The following is a 21,130-nucleotide window of genomic DNA, read 5'->3' on the forward strand; positions in this document are numbered from 1 at the left end:
AAGTAGATAAAACAAAAACTTTGAGAAAAAGTACATCTGAGCCGAATCATGTCTCCAGACATGAATAAAGACTGTTTTCTTTGAGAAGTGTTCAACGTGAGGCTTTTCTTCTCCATTCGAATGTCTTGTTGAAAGTGCATGACAGTCGGCATGCGCTGGTTGCAGGAAGCCAACTCATCACGTGATCAGATTAGATGATTCGAAATAACATGGTCACTTAGTGCAACAAGAATATGTATCACACCCTAGATCACCAATATTACACGCAACCTCCATCAAACTGTGTGATGTTAACTGCCCAGATGGTCTTCCCGTTACTATGTAGTATCATATATGTAAAGAGCAAACTGAGAATCAGAACTGAGAGCAAAAGAAAAGTTTTGCATCCAAACCCTGAGAGATTGTCGTGTCTACAAAGACTGCATGGTGCTGCGGCCTCCAGTAGATGGAGTAGTTTTGTTGGAAGACAGTGGGAGACGTTCAGTCAGTCAATGCTCTGAAGGTAGAGTCCTGCACTCTCACAGCTTCTAAATATGAGAATACACCGTGGTCTCTGGCCGGCTGTTATATACTTCATATTTGAGACACAATGCTGATTAGTGTCGATAAGGCTGTCAGCCGCAAATACAGAGCGAGTCCGCTTAGCCCAATAATGTGTTCATCAAGTGTTTTCTGTGGTGGAAAGTATTCAGCGCTCTGATGCATCCGGTCAATGATTACAAAGCGCACACAAAAAGTCTAGAAGAGACTGTGTAGCCTACATGTGCGCCTGCAGGAGAAGTCCACGTGCAGGCATAACTGATATGTTGTCGAACCACTTTCACTTCATGACCAACAAGCCAGTTTACTGTGAACAGACTGACACGGGTCGTCACTGTGCGTCGTTTCTAATATATTAGCAATATTACAGCTGAATCATGAGACAGCAGAAATGTGTATTTCACACATGCATGGTGTTAGCGACTGCAGGTGACGGAGCAGTCTTAAAACATTGAGTGCAAAGCTTGATGGAACTGTAGGCTATTTACACATTAGGCCTCCTCTATTTTTTTTAAATAAAAGTGTCTTTGAATTTGGTTACGGCATAATTTTTTCTGCAGATGTTCAGTGAGCCGAACAAGTGGAAAATCATCAGAATCCATGTCACCTGATGTTTTTCAGAAACGTGGTGTAATTTGGAACTTTTTCGGGAACTTAAATTACACAATTGAGCGACGGTTTACCATTTGCATTTCTGCTTGGCGCCACACCACCACATAAAAGAAACTCCTGGAGGATGAAAGATGTATTCTTAAGTAATGTGGAGGTGAGATCAAATCAAACTCTTTGTCTTCGCTGGCACTGATGTGCTTCTGCCGTGGACGCGCAACTATTGAAGCAACAGGCGATACAGCGCACTGGAAGAGGAGAGCTGAAAATGAATGCTAAAAATATCTTCCCTTCAGCTCCGCTGCACACAAACTGTAACAACCACTTGTTATTTTGTAACATTGCATCATCGTGCACAGGGCAGGCACGTGGATACCTTTACGCGCGGCGGTCGTGGTGGTGTATGGCTTGAGAAGAGGTTGATGCAAGAGGAAAGAGGGCGGTCAAAGAGTGACGGTAAACAGAGTGCCTTGCTCTGACAACGGTTTCACTCCCAGCGCCTATTCAACTGCGCCTCGCACGTGGAAGGTATTGTTAGTCCAGGGCACAGCTCCCAACACACGCATGCTTGAAAATACCTCCGCGCACTTGATGCCTGCTTTAGTGATGCCATGCCCCGCAACCACAGCGGAGACGAAGGCGGCACCGGGCTCTGGATGAGGACATCGCCGGGTAACCGTACCGAAGGCTACGGCTTGAAAGATGTTGAGTCCGGACGAAAGATGATGAGCAACGCGGGAGACGGTTTGCTGTCAGCAGGTGCTGCCGGGTCGGAGAGCCTGAGGGGGAAGCAGGGAGCCCGGCTGAGCCTCCTGGGGAAGCCGCTCATATACAGCGCGCAGAGCGGCCGGAGAAACGTGCACTACCGGCGGCTCCAAAACGACCTGTACAACGTGCTGGAGAGACCCAGAGCCTGGGCGTTCATCTACCATGCCTTTGTGTAAGTTTATTTTCATCATTTGCATGTTGGTTAGTCTGTTGTTAAACTCTGGAGTCGCACACCTGTTGATGTTATCCACCCACTCTGCAGGAGCTGTCTTCGCACGGAAACACTGAAAATGACACAAATGCAGAATGCAACCTGGGTTTATCTAACAGGAACAGATCGCTGCGTGAATCTTGTTTCACATATGTTTTTACACATCACTTTGTCACTTTTGTGGCCGACATGATGGCCGACATGTGACACGTGAATGTACAGCTCATCTTTAACAATATAGGCCTATGTTACTGGATGAGCACCCCATCACCACAGGGGGGTTCACAGCTTGCACAGGAAATCCCCTCTGTGCTGTTTGAATGAACCCATTGAAATCCATGTGCAGTGATGCAAAGATATCTGAACTTTACATTATGTCCCTTGATGACTGTATGGGACTCTTTGTTTTTGCAGTGGATCTAAACATGTTATGTTGAACACACTCAACTCTGGGGTTAGTGCAATTGCAGTTTCACTAGATTATGAATGTGTTGTAGTAAACATCAAAGACTGGTGTTTTCTTCTTTGTCTGCTGCATATATAAAGTCACTTTCACATCGAACAGTAAAAAAACTAAACTCAGGGTCTCCTGAAGTTCAAGAATCGAGAACATTTTCAGCCTTCTGTCTGTTCTCCATCATTCTTGCAGCTGCATTTGATTTTACACGTGCAACTTGTGTTTGTGGCATCACGACTGTCTCTGAGAGGAAGGAAGTTGAAACACATGTCGACTGTAGACTAGAGCACCATCTTTTTTTGGTGTGTGGGTGTGAGTTTATGTGTGTGTCTGTGCACCAGGAGGAGTGGTTGGAAAGAGTGATGGTGTGCTGCTTGAGCTATTGTACTAAATTCATGCAGCTCATGAAACTGATGACTTGATATTTAAAGCATCGTTGAAGAAGCAGCTTCTATAAAATGAACAACACCACATGTGTGTGTGCCTGATACGTGTGCAACTGTCATTCACTTTTACCACTGTTTCAATACGTGCACCTCTTTACAGGCAGACTCAGACTCTAGACGCAGTCACAGTGGCACAGCCAAATTAATAGTGAAAAGTGGAAGTGCTGGAAGGTTAGTGATGTAACTACAGTAGCCGGCAAGCATATGGCTAAACACACAAGCAAGTCAAGAAAAAGCTACCGCTGGTCTGAGCTTCTTTTTATTTACCCTGCACTGCCTACTCCTTCTGGCAGTTAGCTCTCAGGATTGTTCATCTTTTTAATTCAATACCGTTTTTTTAAGGGGGACAATATGTTTATTTATTTTAATTCAAAAGACGTATTTGGACCATTGACTGTCAAACAACTGTCTAAAAACGGTCTCTTTAATGGAGCAGTTAATACTCCAACAGAGCAGGCTTAGTGGTACATAAAAGTGGATGGCACAACAAAGCAATTAAGCTGCAATAGCATCCTTCAATCTAGACTTCCGGCTCTGTGTAACCTGTCTTAACAGTGCCGACTAAGGTCAAGAGTTTGGGGTGACTCAGGGAACAGTGAAAATGTGTGTGTCAAAGTTCTACGAAGTTGAATTCCACACAGAGATACGGACACATTTATTCAACTCTTGTGAGTGAATACACTGATTGCAGTAATTCCAATTGACCTTACAACAACATTGAGCTATTTTTAAATGCTGTACTATGTGGAATGTGTGACTGGGCATTATATTATTATATATATATATATGGATATCCTTTAAATTAACTTTTTACACAACGTCCTAGCTGTTAAAGATAATATATAGTCTCTCCTTTCTATTTTACTGTCGTGTCATAATTCCATACACAGGAGGATTACATTTTTGGGGTGTGAAAGTGTTTCGGACATCAATTCAGTCCCAGTCCTTTATGAGGCGAAGAGGTTTTGCAATGATGTCAATGAGCACCATGGGGGTCAACCTGTTCAATGATGACCTCCCTTATCCTCTATTATTAGGGCCATCATTTAAAAGAGACACCATTGCAGCTCCACTTTGGTCTACACCTTTGCTTAAATGTTGAGTCAAAAATGCTAATTTACATACCGAATGAAAGTGTTGACTCACGCACACCCACAAGCGTCATCAGACTTGCACTCATTTTCTCTTCACATGAGCGCTCATGAACATTAGGAATTCACGGATGGGTGGCTGGCAATTTGGTGAATGATTTGTCTTCCATTCCTGTGGCAGCGAGCTTGAACTGGAGCAATGGAGGTACTGAACTCCCACTCAGGCCTTTGCTCTCTCTCCTGTGATGAATGCTGCTGTGGTCAGTGGTCTTGAAAGTTTCACTGGTCTGCTGATATGACAATTGTTGCAGCTGAGAGCCTCACTGTCATTGTTTGCAGCTACATAATAAGATGATATTCAAGGCCAGCTGATGATGAAGCTAGTTGTGGTTTAAATTTCCGGGACAGACGATGTCGCTTGTGTACAGATTGTAATGCCCTCTGAGGAAAATTTGTGATATTGGGCTGTACAAAATCAATTGAATTGAATTGAATTTACTGCAATAAAAAAAACTCAAATGTATCAATGTTTCTTTTAACCAAATGTATGTAAATGGTGCACTCAATAACTGCTTTTTAGCAGCCAGTTTGTACAAAGGAAGGAATAAATTGAAATTTACTGGAATTCAGAATAGTAACTATACCCCACAGGGCAAGCCTTATCTCCTCAAGGCCCAAGGGGAGGTTTTGTTTTGGGGCCCTCTTTACATTTTAACCACGTAAGTCTTTAACAGGTGGTTTTAAATGTGTTTAAAAACCTACTAATATGAAAATAGATGTGCTGTGTGTTAGGGACTCCAATGGAAGGGTTCTGCCTTTAGGTTGCCTTGTTTGCTTTTGCCAGAAGCCGTTCCTGAAAAGTTAACTGCAGTCCCTGACCGGCCGTTACCTCACACATTTTCAATTCTGACTAGAAAAACGACTGCCGTGACGTTTTCATAATTTTGGCATTGGAGGTAGGCTGGCCGTTAGTGAGATGAACTTAATACAGTGTAATTAAAAGTACAGTAGTTCTGTGATTTCTGAACATTAAAAAGCGTATGTATGCATTGATTTATTGTTACACCACCAAGGGTTTTAGAACATAATCTAGTCTGCTGCTGTACTAACTGTTTTTGTACCTTTTACATTTCTTGCATAAATTAGAGCTAAGATGTGTTTTTCCTTTCCACGGACCAACTGTAGAACACTACTATACCTTTTATAACCAGAGTGCATGAAAATGATGATTACAGTAAAGCGGTTGTCACTGCAGGGAGCTGCATAGTAAAGAAGAAACCTGTATGTTTCTTTACTGTATAGTCTAGTCTTTAGTGTACAAGCTAGAATCAGAATACAAACAGGTAAAAGATCCTTAATCCTGCAATGACTTTCAAGTTTTTTGGCCACTTAATGGCAGCAGAAACAAGTTGTGAAAACAGTATTGGATAATCACCTTTTAGGTTGATATGTCAAACCTTGGGTCCTGTGTGTATCCACCTGAGGAATGTGAACCCAATATTCACCCTCTCTTAGCTTAGTTTTCTTTAGTCTCTACCAACTCCTGAGGGAAATATCTGGCTCTTTAGGCACTAAATGCTCCACCATGTTAACCCGCTAGTTGCAAAATGTGTTGGTGCTGAGTTGGTAGTTATTTGAGCTTTTTCGATGACAAAACAGACTTTTTTAAGCTAAAAACAATGCTATGAGAGTAATGGTAGTGGTCCATCATCCTTATTTATCAACTGTATCTCATAAATCAGTTAATCAAAGCTTCTGTGATAAAAGTCTTCATGTGGTGAAAATGCAATATTGTCATTCCTTCCTCATGAGGATCATGTGAATGATACTAAATTGGCCACGCTGTTCTGCCTGGACAGCTGAAGTGCCGTTTGGATAACTCACAGAAGTTAAATTTCACCATCCACTGCTTTCAGGAGGCAATACAAAAATCTCTTTTCCTTCCTTATCTGCCTCGTCTGAGCCGACACATTAGGAACAGGTCAGAGGAGCAAATACGCTTACGAGCAGCATCCAGTTATCCTCTGTTTGACATGCTCACACAGCATATCCTCATTGGCCTCGATGCTCAAAGAGATATTTTACCTTCAACTGTGTTTGCCTTTAAAATTTTAACATAAAGGATTTCCAACATCAGGTATCAACTTTGACGTTTATGTTAGTTGTATGGCTATTATTAGATTTTTCAAAATACAAGCCAGCAGGAAATGCAATGTTCGCATTTAAGAAAGACTACAGAGACTACTGCCGGCCCATTTGACCCTGTAACCTTTTATTCTATGCATTGGTGGCTAAATAAATGCAAATATATTGCTCACGTGTGCACTGTTTCTTCTCGGCGGTTGTATTTTCCTATATACTGTATCGCTATGGCAAACATGTATATTTGTATCCTTTCCCAATGTGTGACAGCAGGACTGAGCCAGTCTTTGTGCTGAGTTGAGTTGTGCCTGGGGTCCCAGCCTGCCCTCCTTCCTGCCTGTACACACACATACACAGTGCTGCCATTCATCTCACCTCTGGATTAACAAGCTCTTATCCTTGCAAGTATGTTCAGGGGCAGGCAAATGTGGGGGGAAAAGGTGTTCCTTCACCTCAGGTTTCTGAACTGGCACGCTGAACTACCGGAGTGGTGACATGAACTCGCTGCTCTCACTTGTTAAATAACTATCAGTCGCTTTATTGTTAGGAATACTTGAATTTATAGGCTGCAGTAAAGGATGCTGGCACGTCCTAAAAGCTGTTTTCCATTGTTGGGTTTTTGAAGCCAACAGACACAATGTTCAGTAGACATGTTACTTGTTACTTACATGTTACATGTTTACATGTTACTTGTTGTTAGTAGACATGTTACACAATGTTCAGTAGACATCTGAATGACTAATGACGCAGCTCGGAAACTCAGTGCTGTTATGTATTATATTTTAAACTGTTTATAGTCCAGCCATTGACATTCTGTCACTTGGAAATATCTGTTTTCACTGTAAACCCTGTCTACATTATCTCTGTGAGAAGCTTATGCCCTCTGGTGCGGTAGAAGTCTCAGTACTGAATTTAGAAAGCCCTCTCTGTAGGTGCTGGCGTCTATATACATGCCTATTTTCCATTCATCTGGCGATGTTCTTAACCTGTGTGAAACATAAGGGCGTTTTGTGTCAGCACACAGTCGGGGCCCATACTTTCGTCTTTTGTGACTCAAAGAAAAGAGAAGCTTCTTATGAACAGCGAGAGTTTACTTCAGTACACGTTTCGAAGAGAAACTGGCTGGGTTGATCAGCACATTAAAGACATAAAGCAGAGGTGTGACGTCTTTGTCCAAATGGTGGTTGCTTGACACTGTGTCAGTGAAAGGGGGGGGGGGGGGGGGGCAGCAGAAGCTGTGTCAAGATGGTCATGGGCGTTGCATACATGTGTTGGAAATTTGTCAGTGACGGCTTGATGAGAGGAAGTGAAAGTCTGATTCAGATGTGGAAGGACAGTATTTGTCCGTTTAATGTAACTGGTTGCTATGGTAGTGTATGCATTTAGTTGTGGTTATGTGATGCTTTAAGTCAATATGTGTTTAGGCATGTCTTCAATTATTTAGGTTTCCATATGTTATTCCCTTAGCTGCAATGTATATATTACACTACTGATTCCCAGCATACCATCATTTTTAGAGATGAAGTTCCTGCATTTCAGTTGGTTTTTAGATGCATCGCCTTTCCCACATGAACGATTATGACTCGAAGCAGAAAACTCAATAATCGGAAATTTAAAACTCAATTCTCAACGTTATGATCACCTGCAACAATTCTAATGTGGTTCCTTACTTACTTTTCAGCTCAATCAAAACAAATAACTCACAACGGGTCTTCTTGTTGGTGATTATTTACATTATTTGGAACATGAACAAATTAAGTTCCAATCATGATGTAAGTGATTAAAACCAACCGATCACATGCATTTACTGAAGTTTGAATCCAATCAGAGGACAGTCGCAGCTTATTGGGCTCGCCTGCTGTCGGGCTCATGTTTCAGTCTTGCGTTTACTCAGAGGGAGTTCCCCTCGCTCTGCTTTCAGAGATGTTCTTTCTGTAAACACAAAGACAAGGCCTTGATACAGTACACGCAAGTACACATCCATTGTGGGCATTGTGCTTCAGCTAAGAGAAACTTAATTTCCATAAACAGCACCTGTTTGCCTCCTTTGACAGGCTGCTGGGCTTCAGCGCCTCCCACAGCAAGCTGGCAAGGAGTTTATTCACTTGTATTAAATAAAAATGCCAATTTTCACAGCTTTATATTCACATTTTCCTCCAAATCTTGAATGCCCAGATGCCTACCTGATAGTGTAGACACATTTTTGTCTCCAACAAGTCCCATGACGAACCAGTTGGCATCAAAACTGGTTGCAGCATTCTCCCAGTGCTGGTTAACTGAAACTGCAATCGTAGGTGAGGTTTTATTTCCACCTGGCTGCCCTTTATACCTAATATGAAGGTTTTGTGGCTGGTTGTCCCTGCAAGTCATTTTTACAGTTTGTTGAGATGTGTTTTGCCACACAGAGTGCAATCATCTCATCCAATCATACCATTTTTCCTTATTGACTCTTTTCTCTCACCCCTTCATATTTACCGTACTTTCCGGGCTATAGAGCGCACCGGCATATAGGCCGCACCCGCAGATTTTTAAAACAAAAAAGAATTTGTACACAGATAAGCCGCACTGGTCTATAAGCCGCAGGTGTCCCCGTTGAACAGCAAGATGCTTTTAACAGTACTAAAGTTGTCTTCTTCTCTGAACATCATAACATGTCGCTAGCTTCTAAGCTAATTTTAACATTACGGCCAATGGGGAAATGCTAACCGCGATTATCATTAGCGAATATAATATATATTCGTACATCTTTTCATGCAGACATACTTACAGACTAAGGTCTCTCAAGGCTACCAAACGGAAGAAGTAAAACGAAGCAGCGCGTCTTCTCATTAGAATCTAAAAGCAACGAGGCAATAACTGTTGTTGCTCGTAGCTCGTAGCTTCTGAATACCGTAGCTGTTGTGCTAGCAGAAGTAGAATATATCATTTTGAGTGCTTTCATGTTACTATAACAATTTATGCTGCCATCTTGAGATCGCTAAACACTAGGGGAAATAAGACGTCTTATGAGTGTTACAATAAGAAATTAATCAAATAAATCAGAGAGCGCTCCTGCCTTCTGTGTGCATATCTGTCATCCACTGATGGTGCTGGCCCTACTGGCCATGCTGTCACTGCTGTTTCACTGTGGCAAGCAGTTAATTATGGCTGATGCAAGCCATGCCCTAGCCACTGCTACGATACTATATTTAGACATGCAGCAACCAGTTTAATGTTCATGGGTCCGTGGGCCTGTCATGTCCCTATGGGAAGAACACAGCTACCCTGTGGCTTGTTCTGATGTGCACACTACATGCGAACGGGTTGGGGGTTCTATGCAAGGATTCACCACCATCTACACTCACAGCCAGGGTGAGCATGCGTGCTGAATATTGGCCCTTACCGGGGTGGGGGTAGGGGGCGGCATGGCAGCACATCAGGGGGATACAGGTCCAGGCATTGCTCCAAGGCATTCTGCTTGGCACAAGCCTGGTAATGCTGCCGTGTAGTTGGTGACATGCCAGAGGCCCTCTGACCTCCCTCTCTTACCCACAGGGGCACCACTGCAGCTGGATAGCAGTGCTGACCCCAACTCACCGCCCCCACAACATAATAATAGACATTTTTACGGCAGGAATTTTGTGACGTCATTGTTTTAAACTCAAAAGAAATTGATGACATTAACGATGGCTGAGTACCATTAAGTGTCCCAGTAAGCTATTCCAGTAAGCCAGCATGCACAAAAAGTAGAATGCAGCTATAAATATTATTTAATACACCGGTGCTTTTCCTATTATGACATGTCACAATGTCTTCTGTTGAAGACCTATGTGTGTTCACGCTAGGAAGAAGTGAAAATAAGAAGGGTAAAGGAAAATGGAGGCAGACAAACAATGAATGACTGAAAACAGAAAAGGGGGATGTTAAGACAGTTGAACCTTTTTCTGGTTTCTGTTTGCCTGTGATGCTGTCATTGCTTCCTGTTTCCTGTTGCATTACAGCAGTTTTTCGAGAAATCTTTAACTGTTTTCCAATATTGAATTTAATCCCAAATGCCCATCAAAATGGCCTTTTTTCCTCCACTGTGTGAAAACAAAATTGTCTCTTTGTGAGGCTTGTTTGCACTGCATGTTATGACAAAAAAAACTCATGGGTTTGCCCCTCCTGTCCCCTCTTCTAGCCCCTTCTGCAAATACACTACAGCTCTGTGGCCTTTATTTCCCTCTCCTCTTTGCTCTTGCTCCTCTAGTCCCTGTCTTAATGTTGAAGTTCAGACATACAAAATAATAAAAAATAAACATCAGTCCTATCCCCGTTACCCAATGTAGCAGTGAGCCCATACACATCCCCTCTGTTTGGGAACATAAAAAGCTCAGTGTGGGAACCTCCGTGAAGGGCAACCTCACTCAACTCCAAAACCAATAGCCAGCTTGGATAATACAGTATGTGTTTGTCGAGATCACCAGGTAATGCAGAGTACTCAGGTCTCGAGCTGTCTTGTCAAATTATCCTTTTGAAGTCAGTCATTTTGTGATCTTCTGGGATTTTGCCATAGCCAGGTTAGTGTTTTATGACCCAAAGTCACAAGCGTCAGGGGTCAACTCATTTCTGAGTCTGAATTCTGTGAGAGGAAGCCATATTTTCTGGTCAACTACAATTTTTTCCCATAGTTATGCCCCCGCCCCCAGGCGTTTTGAACCAGTGAGAGTCTACAGAACCTAGCCAAGGCTTACAGTCCCACATACACGACCCGTTTGTCTTTGGAAAAAAGAGACAAAAATGTACTGGAAAATGGTCAGCTTTGTTTACAGGACTGAAAGTGCTGAGGTATGGATCAGCGCCGGGATGGTTTCAACCATTACATTTCTCTGTTCGCACTTTCTTGTAGCTCACTTGTCAGAACATATTAGTGGTGAGTTTGGCCCCGAGGTCACCTCAGGCAATGTCTTCTGTCATCTAAATACAGAGTGTTGTGTGGGTTTTTTATTTCAGGAGGGGGGTTGGGGGCTGAAGGAGCGCACATGCTGCCGCATAAAGAAGTCTTCATGTGCCTCTACTTTTTAAAACTTTTTTTAAGGCCTCTGGCAATATGTGTGTGTGTGTGTGCGCAACGTGTTTCCATCAGTAGTGTTATGTCAGCTCCTACAGCTGCAGCAACTCTGCCTTTCTTAATGCTATTGTATGTACTGTATGTTATGTGATGAGTACACATAATGTCACCATCTATTGTAAAAGGACTTAAACTCTCAAGTGAAATGAATCCCATACACAAACATCACAATGGTGGCTAGAATGACGGTTAGCTCAACATATATCACCAGAGCTCCTCTATAGCTGCAATGAGTTTCCATTACAATATGAGATGAATAAAAGAGCTTCATAAAGGCTCAAATCATCTAGGCCCATATTACAGGTGCATCAGAAAAGGCAAAAATAATTGAATATGCCATTGAGAAGATGGTCCCTGAAATAATGAGGATAATTATTCCAAACACTGCTGTGACAAAGAAGAACATTAATGTGGGTCTTCAGCTTGCTAATTATATCAAGTATGATTTCCTCACTTTGTCTGCCATTTTAAGATTTCAGTAAGAATTACATTTTTCCCGATTGGATGGCGAGCACTTCTGTTCTGGCAACTTCTTTCAGAAACCCCCTTATTGTCAATATACCTTGGAAAGCCATACATCCTCTGAATGTCCGAGATCTCTAGTTTGGTGCTTATAACGTTTCAGTGATTATCCTAGAGGTCACAACACTTATTTTATACAGTGACGTCAAGCTTTAAAAAATTCTCTCACGACAATAAAATTGCTTCTTTGGGGACTAACATCACTGTACATAAATACAATTGGGCTCAGCTTTCCGGTCATACTCAATTTCTGCAATTCCAAGACTGTTTAGGGGCACCAATGTGCATAAATATTAAAATACACTATTTCTATAATTTGCGAAAATAACACATTTATACTGCATGCAAAAAAGCTCTGTCTGTAAAGGGGAGACTCGTGGGTATGCATATATCCTATTTTTATTCAGACATCTCGAGGGGAGAGGTCAAAGGACCTCTTCGACAAATCGTCATGCCAGTTTTCCCTCGACAAAATCTTCTCGTGAACACAATATACATGACCCCATGTAAAGGCAGCAATAGTCTTCATGTAGTAAGCTAAGCAAACTGGCTTTTGGCTGTAGTTCATATATTGGACAGTTGTGAGAGTGGTATCAATCTAATTCTTAGCAAGAAGGTGAATAAGTATTTCCCAAACGATATCATATTTTATCAAACTATTCTTTAATTGTAATACCTATCACCTGAAGATTTAAGTCTGCAGATGAGGGAAATGAAAATGGCCTTTAACCAGGATTGCCTAATGACTGAACTTTTTGAAATGCTTCTAATCATTTGCACATTTGTGATATGCTTCATTTATCACCAGGACAGATTATTCTTGTACCGCATGGTAAAATGATACTTGTTGTTATTCTCACCTCTTGATCAAAGCTTAAGGGTGGCCAGTGTGTGTATTTGTGTTCTAGTAGTAGTGACAGTTGCTGCTTTGAAGGGTAAAGAAGTGAATGTGTGTGTGTGTGTGTGTGTGTGTGTGTGTGTGTGTGTGTGTGTGTGTGTGTATATGATGGAGAGAGCAGTGGGAGCATGGCAATCTGTCAGTGTGTACTGTGTTTCTTTCAACATTAATATTTTTACATACGATACAATATCTCAACTGCGCCGTACTTGATGTTCTGGAAGCCAGGGTCAAATCACGTCCACTCTAAATCCAGCATAACCGATGTTAACTTTGTTACAAACTGTGCGTGCAGAAACCTTGTATCCGGGCCCTAATTCCCGACGAATCCCAGACAGCAGCTTGAATGTCAGTTACTATCCCAACATAAGTCTGTTAAATTGACTTTGAGCTGCTGCCCATTGCTTTTGTTTGCCAAGTCATGTCTGCCTGTTGCTCGACAAATCAACTCATATGTGTTTGTCTTTGCAAAATAAGCTTGACCCCACAGCACAGCAGCTCGTGTGTCGGGGGGAGGGATGGAAGGGTGGGTTAGATTTTGGGAATCAAGCTGAGCAGGAGCACAGAACAGCTGCTTGTTGGAATAACAGAGTGGCTGAAATGACTGCACCACATGGGTCATGTTACCCACCCAGACTTTTAATAGGCTACCTTGACTGCAGGGAGAAAAGATTAGTGTGGCGTACAGTAGCCCGATCACATATCATCGATGAAGCATTTCAAAAGGTGTGTTGACAGAGGAACAAATCGCCTTCGTGTGTTCTTCGTAAAGGTTTGTTGTAAACTGAGAAGCTTTGGACGAAGCACTTTTCCAGACATGTTCTCCCCCAAATGATTTTTTTTCTCAGATATTTCCTAATTAGGAGGTAATATTGATACCGTAGTTCATTGAATCTCCATCAGACTGTTTTGTCACAGCGATTAAGTCATGCTGTTGCTCCACTGGAGCTCGATTCTACTTATGGCTAATGTGGTTTTTGGAAAAATATTTGTCAAAGTCATTTATATTTTAGACTGGCTGTGGTGGTGAGGATTGTGAAATAGAATTATTGCTCTTGGCAGTTTGCAGGGAGATGGAAAACCAAACGTCATTATTGGTTTTATAGGAGAATTAAATTTATTTTAATGAGAGATTTTATTCATAACTTGTATAGATCTAATCCTCAAACTGTAAATTCTGCATATTTGTTCTCCGCAGCGTGCATGTGCTTTGTCCGTTTTCTCCTTTGCGGAAAATTGACATTAAAGACACAGCCAATTGTTAAGCACACCCTCAGCTCTTGCCAATTTTCTGTCAAGATTAAGCACTAGTGTACTTTGTAAATACCCCAAAACCACAGGCATTTCAATATAATCTCACTTTAAATTGTTAAAGTAAATCATAAGTTACCGTACGTGAGCTGCATGTCTACGTACAGTATTTCTCATAGCTTTGCCAGCTGTCTAATACTATTCCATTACGTTTGGGGTTGCGTCGTGTGTGTGTGTGTGTGTGCGTTTAATGAATATTCCTCCGACAGATTACCACTTGTGACAGTCAAGTGGCAAACAAATCCCTTATGTGGTGGACTGTAGATCGAAGTTGGTGAATAAATGAAGCAATAAATGCAAGGAGGATACGCTACTATACAAATCAAACAGTCCCACATGAGAGTAGTGATACCAGCTGAGAAATATAATGTCAAGTATACATTTAATATAACTTCAGATGTAAAAGTATGAAAACATTGATAAAATCGGTCATTACTGATGAAAGAATACCATTTTGCGTTCCTCTGAACATTTAGCAATTTTATAGTGATGATGAAAATAAAAACTTTTTGCAATAGGATAACTCCGAAGACACTATGCCCTATCGGATACTTTTTAGATGCTAAAGTCATCGTACAGTAAGATTATACAGGATTTAAGATAATAAAGTTTTAGGTAATTTTTCGTCCCTGCATATCTTTTACCAGTATGCTTGTAAATCCTTAATACTTACTTACGTCTGCCGGTGGGTCGGTCATAGAGTGCTACAGGGATGACATATCTTTGTAAGCTAACCCCGGATGTTCTCATCACACTGGTTCCCTCAACAAAAAGCCAATTAGATTTTTCCATTCGATTTTTGATTATTGCGGAGAATAAACTCTGCAAAGCGAATGTGGCAAACACAAGTTTATGATGCTTACATGTTTTGTTCAGCAAGATAATCTTCACAAATCAACACCACTTTTCAGATTTTTGAAGCGTGAATGCAATCGGATGAAGTAAAAAGCTCTTGTTAGGCTATAATTAGGCTGTATTTTTATGCATTTGTCTTATATGGACCCTGAGTCTGAAATAAAGTTTGATTGATTGATTGATATTAACGAATATACCACGGTCGCATGAGCGCAAGTATACACAACGGCTGTAAAGGCACATGAGCCGTTATCTCTAGCCACTTGTTAGCAACCGCCCTTTTTAAGAGACAAGAGGTGTATTTACTGACATATTTTATAACGTAAAGTAAAACTTTAAAATCTCGTATATTTGTGTGAAGTGCAGACCTTATTTCAGGCATGAAATTAAATGAAATGGAATGAAATGAAATTTATTTATAGAGCGCTTTTCACAGACATGACATCACAAAGTGCTTAACAGCAGAAATTTAAAACCATAAAAAAACACAATGTGACCCTAGGGTCAATAAATTACATACACAGAATAAAAAATAAAAACATTTATTAATTAAAACATATTTTAAGAGCAGGTCTAGGACATGGGTTTTTACTCAAACGCCAGCCTAAAAAGGGTGTTTTGAGCTGGTTCTTAAAAGTATTCACAGTATCTGCGAGGCGTAGAGTTGCATCTCACCCAAAATCTATTTTAAATAACTCATCGACTTTGAGGAACAGGAAGTGCAAAAATGCTAAATCATTACCGGCTTTTAGGACTCATTCCTGCACTCTGGTACAAAAGAAAAACATAAAAAAGGCTGTCAAACAAACATTCTTAAAACCAAAATAACTTTATTATGCCAAGTTATGCCAGATATGAATTGGTGAATTTGGTGGAATTTTGCTGTCATAAAAAATATGGTTTCTCAAAGGTCTCAACAGCTAGAAATATTTTTTTCAATTTATTATCCTAACTTCCCTGACATATAAAGGTTCCCTGATATGTGCTGTCATCAGCAAAGACGCTGTGGGGCTTCTCTATGACACCTCTACACACAACCACTGGTCATGTTTAGCATCACCCAAAGTATTGTTGTTCATAATTCATCCTGCTTTCAGGAACCAGCCTGTTGTCCCTCAGAATAACCTTTTAACAAACAGTGGCGTGTGACTTCAAATATGGTCAGCATGCCCTTTATGTAACATCATGGAATGATGCTGTCAGAGGTGTCGGAGGCAAGTCTTTACGGAACCCAAAACATACTATCTTCACAGGTCTATTCTGGTTTGAAGGCCCATTGGCCCATTGAAAAACATCAATTGAGCCAAATGAATCCTTCACACAGTGGAAAATAGAAAAAGCTCCCACCCAGCTGGCATGTATTAAATCCAACATCATCCCAGTTCTTTCTTTCGGAACCTATTTTTTGTTGCTTTTGTTGCTAATTGAGTAAATTTTTCCCTGGCCTTTTTTTGACATGGGATTACAGAGGAATTCTTACAGGGTTAGGTTGTTTTGACTAGCTCTGTTCCTTTGTGACTTTGGCCAGTGCATTTGCCAAAGTGTGGCATAACTTGTTGTTCTGCCTATAATCATGCTTGGAGCCAGTGTCTTGTTTTAGTGTGAATTTTATGCTCTACGTTTATGACTGATTACACACTGAATAGTTTCTACCAATTACGCAGCTGTAAGTAGGTATTACTGTCATAGTATTTATTTATACTATATCCAATTGTGAAAATACATGTTATTGATTTTCTGGCACTATGCATGTTGCAATGCATTGATTCATATTCCAACTTTGGCACTACGTTGATTTACTCAGTTTATTTCCCTTATTACTGAATCCGGTTAGCTATACTTATAAAATGCCTGATAAAAGCAAAGTGAAAATGATTGCAGCTTCCTAAAAACACAGTAGTCAGGTCTGAGAAGGTTTAACAATGGTAAATATATTTTGCATCTTGCAAGACTGTTAAGGGACACGCGAGATACAGAGACCATACAGTCTCTGTCATAATGAATATATTCTTTCAACCTGAGACTCTGCAATCTTGTATTTTGACTTTTGAACAGATTGCACTGCTTATGGATTAGTGTCGCTCTTGCTCTCTGTCTCTTTCTCTCTTTGTGCACCTGGATGAACATTAATGCATGCCAAGCAGCTTCCTCCTCAACCATCTGCTGCTTCATCCTGAAAGGCGTCTGATCCTCGGCCTTATGCTTAGTCTGCTTTAACTACTTACCCGTCTTCCCTCCAGGCAGCGACCTAACCTTTACGGTAACCTGAACATGCTTGGGCCATTTAGTGCAAAGTTCAGCATTTCTATCACCAGATTGCATCTTGCAAGCTCAGAATCCCTACAAAGCTGTAGAGAAGGAGCTGGGATCAATCAAACGTATGATCAAACCACCAATGCAGTGGTTCCCAAATTTTCTTTTGTTCGGCAGATGAGCTCAAGTACCCCTTCCTTAGCACCTTCATTGATTAGATTGTTCCTACACAACCTATTTTGGACTTTTGGAAAAATCGTGAGCTTTATGTCTTCTTCAGTCAACGCATGTTGTGTCTGTGACGTTAATGTCTGTGCCGCTGTGTTACACATATCATGTCACACTGTAAATGTGACCGACAAAAATAGAAAATATGAATCTGACATGCGATCACTGGTCATGACCCATCAGCTGAAAAACGACCTGTTTATTCACTGATCGATTGGTGCATCTCTGGTTTTCATGCACTCTCACATTAAATATATAGTGTCTGTTACAATGGACTCAATATATTGATATCTTTTTTTCCTCAAATTGTAATTTCAAATTGTTCCATTATTTTATATTAAATCAATGGCAACTGCAGAATTACCATCTGGGGTACAAGTACCCCTGGTTGGGAATCACTGCACTAATGCACCTAGTCAGGTCAGGCAGTTGGACGGCATTTAATATCCATGAAAGAGCTGTATCCTGTCCTGAGCTGCAGCCTCTATTTTTCCTCCGTGTCGACAGAGTTCAATTTCAATTCAATTCAATACATTTTTGTATAGCCCAAAATCACAAATTACAAATTTGCCTCAGAGGGCTTTACAATATGTACACATTTGACATCCTCTTGTCCCGGAACCCTCACATCAGAACAGGAAAAACTCCCCAAAAAAACCCTTTAATGGGGAGGAAAGAGGAAGAAATCTGTGGGAGAGCAATAGAGGGATCCCTCTCCCAGGATGGACAGAAGTGCAATGATGTCATGTGTAGAACAGGATAGTGAATTACAACACATTCAATGTAATTACAGCACATTCAATGTATGACACAACCACGACAGGAGGCAACACCTGGTCCAGGTTTAACCCGGATACACAGGAACCTGTGAGGCGAGAAAGCACAGAGACTCTGGTGAAGAAGCAGGTCAATAATGTGCATTAATGATATCGGTAATATGAAATCGTAATGTGAGTAATAATAAAAGTGATATTAGCAGTTGGAGTCAGCAGGGCCATGGTAGGAGGAAGGACCAGGGTCCAGATGAAACCATGCTCCATGGAAACCTGTGAGGAGAGGAAGCACAAGGACTCCGGGGAAGAGACAAAATCAGTACTGTGCATAAATGGTATCGGTAATCGGATTAATAATGTTAATAATGAAGATCGTAGTAGGTGTCAGCAGGGCCATGGCTGGTTGAAGAACCAGTGTCCAGATAAAACTGCGGTCATCCTGTTATGACCTTCGCCGGCGGAACGACTTTCACTCCAGTGAACAGCTGCTGTTTACCCCTCTTAATCACAGGCAGCTAAACACCCACTAGACCACAAATGAATAAAATTGCCTCATATCATGCTCACTCCAATGTAACTTAATGATGCTCCATGCTCTATCACACACTCTCGCTGTAGCTTTCTTAACTGGGCCCACCCACTGTTCTTACTGGCGTTTACAAGCATTGAAGCTTGTGGGCAAGTGTCTAGAAGCGTCTAGAAGACTTGTCTGTCTTCGGCATTTCGAGCAGTAAAACTATCACTGACAGCTGTTAAATTCACTGTTTCACACACTGTTTTCCTCTTACATGTACATTTTTACGGATAACTAATTTGCTGTTGTTAACTTTTACATTGTTATGGTGTCTGCTGTTTCTTTAGAACTTAGGTTTGGTTAAATAACTGCGGAGAAAATGTGTCTTATGAGTGTGTAATGGTGATTCAATTGTGGAGCAAGACTCATTACAACTGAACCCATCAGTGATGGAGAGAAAAAGGCCTTGTTTATTATGGTACTGTAAACACGGTTTGAAGTTGCATGCTTATTGGCTTATCTCTAATTAAACTGGTAAAGCGGAGGACTAGTTAAAAACAGCACTCACATGTGGTCAGCCAGGCTCTACAGACAACCGCCATGTTATTGTTCCATGACAAATGTTACAAGATTTCTTTCTTGGAGAAGACATGTTTTCAATTTGAGTAGCGTTGACAGCAAATACTAGCACAACAATTCTAATGAATATGAAGTGAGGAGTGTGGGGAAATGCCATGAAATAGATCTTCAGTCTGTTGCTAATATTTGTAGATATATGTAACGTAAATGTCATGGTGGATGGTAGGGCTGAACGATATGAGAAAATCATCTATTTGCGATTATTTTTTGACAAATATTTCAATTGACATACGCAATTTAAAAAACGAACGAAAACGTTCCCTACTGGCCGTATTATTCATTATGCATAAGTAATACATTATTTATTATATAGTATGACCAACACAGCATTGGATACAATCAACATATAGTAAACTGCTGTTTTATGTAGGCTTGTTCTACTTGCTTTTATGAAATGAGATGAAATTATCTTTATTTGACTGTTGAATTGAATATATGAAAATTATACATGACTCTTACAGATCTCTAGTCACTTTCAATCACACAAACTTAAGTGCAGAAATATCAAATATTACATTGCCATGTCTGTTTGAATTCAATTGATCGTTCTGCTGGGGGTTTTTAGAGGGGTTTGGAGCATAAGTACCTTGTCCACCTGCAGTGTGTGCCTCCAAAGGCTCAGCTGGGCGCCATTTGCATCTGCTCCACATGATCATTATGTAGGGTCATGGTAAATCATAGAGGGTGGCAGCAGCTCCACTGCTGCTATTGCCTTGAGACACATAGCAACACACCAAACTCATTTCTCTATGCTCTGCATTGTCCTTTCTGTTATTATGGACTGATTGGTGGAAGAAAACGGCGACACGGGTGTTTCATGGCAGTGTTTGATTGATTAGATGATAATAGTAATGCCTACACACTGGTTCAACCCTACACTGTAAGCCTATGGACCTAGTTTCCATGACATTGCCAGAGATTTCTGAAGATCCCTTGTTAAGCTCAAAGTGGGTTGCTGCAGCAAAGTGTAACTCTAAAAATGTGCAATAGGTGGATCATCAGAGGAGCAAGCCTTTCTATTCATTCGACCATTAAAAGCGCTTTTACACTACATGTCATTCACCCATTCACACCCATACACGTCATTTTGTTGCTCCCGATTCTTTTGCTGGGCAATTGTCTTGCTCAGGGACACATCGACATGGACTGGAGGAGCCGGGGATTGAACCACCAATCTCCTGATTGAAGACCAAAACGTTCTTTATGCCAGACTGTTATCATGTTTATTTCTGCTGTAAAGTTGGGCATTTTAACATTGGGGGACTATGGGGATTGAATTGCTTTTGAAACCAACCTCAAGTGGCCATTTGAAGAACTGCAGTTTTTGGCACTTCTGTGTTGGCTTCATTTCGTGAGGAAGTGAGGCTTCATCGGAGGTTGCTGCTTGGCTATATAACTCACCTTGCCCCATGGTGTCTGTGACATCCTTGTGTGCTCACTGGTGCAGTTCTTTTTTCAAGGGGTAAATGACACTTGACTTGACATATTGTCTCAAGTCAAGTGTCACCACTCCAAGATGTGTAAACAGGCTGTGTAGCATCTAGTATGTTGAGTCATACAGTGCGCTCAACCTTCTGAGTAATGGCAGTTTTTTCACAAGTTAAAAATCTGTATTAAAACTTATAGTACTGAAAAGATAAGATAAGAGATGCTGCAGCCTTAAGCACTGCTGCTGTGGCCAATTAAATACAGGCACATTCCTGCTAGATTATTTTCTAATGTAAGCAATGTATTTCTATCAATTTACCTTGTGATCTTCACCATGAAAGATAAAATGATTGTTA

The 21,130-nt window shown here is 41.0% G+C and overlaps 1 protein-coding gene across 1 annotated transcript in view; it reads left to right on the forward strand.

The window, feature by feature from the left end:
- Positions 1–1,760: 1,760 nt before the first annotated feature.
- The window catches only part of LOC306784659 (potassium voltage-gated channel subfamily KQT member 5-like), a gene marked incomplete at its 5' end in the record, with an annotated part of 115,131 nt that continues 95,761 nt past the window's right edge, over positions 1,761–21,130 (forward strand). Inside the window, one exon of the mRNA XM_079278720.1 lies at positions 1,761–2,089. Coding sequence (XP_079134846.1) covers positions 1,761–2,089 — 329 coding nt within the window. The remainder of the gene's footprint in view (positions 2,090–21,130) is intronic.

This window comes from Melanostigma gelatinosum, assembly GCF_949748355.1.
Source record: "Melanostigma gelatinosum genome assembly, chromosome: 11".
Classification (NCBI taxonomy): domain Eukaryota; kingdom Metazoa; phylum Chordata; class Actinopteri; order Perciformes; family Zoarcidae; genus Melanostigma; species Melanostigma gelatinosum.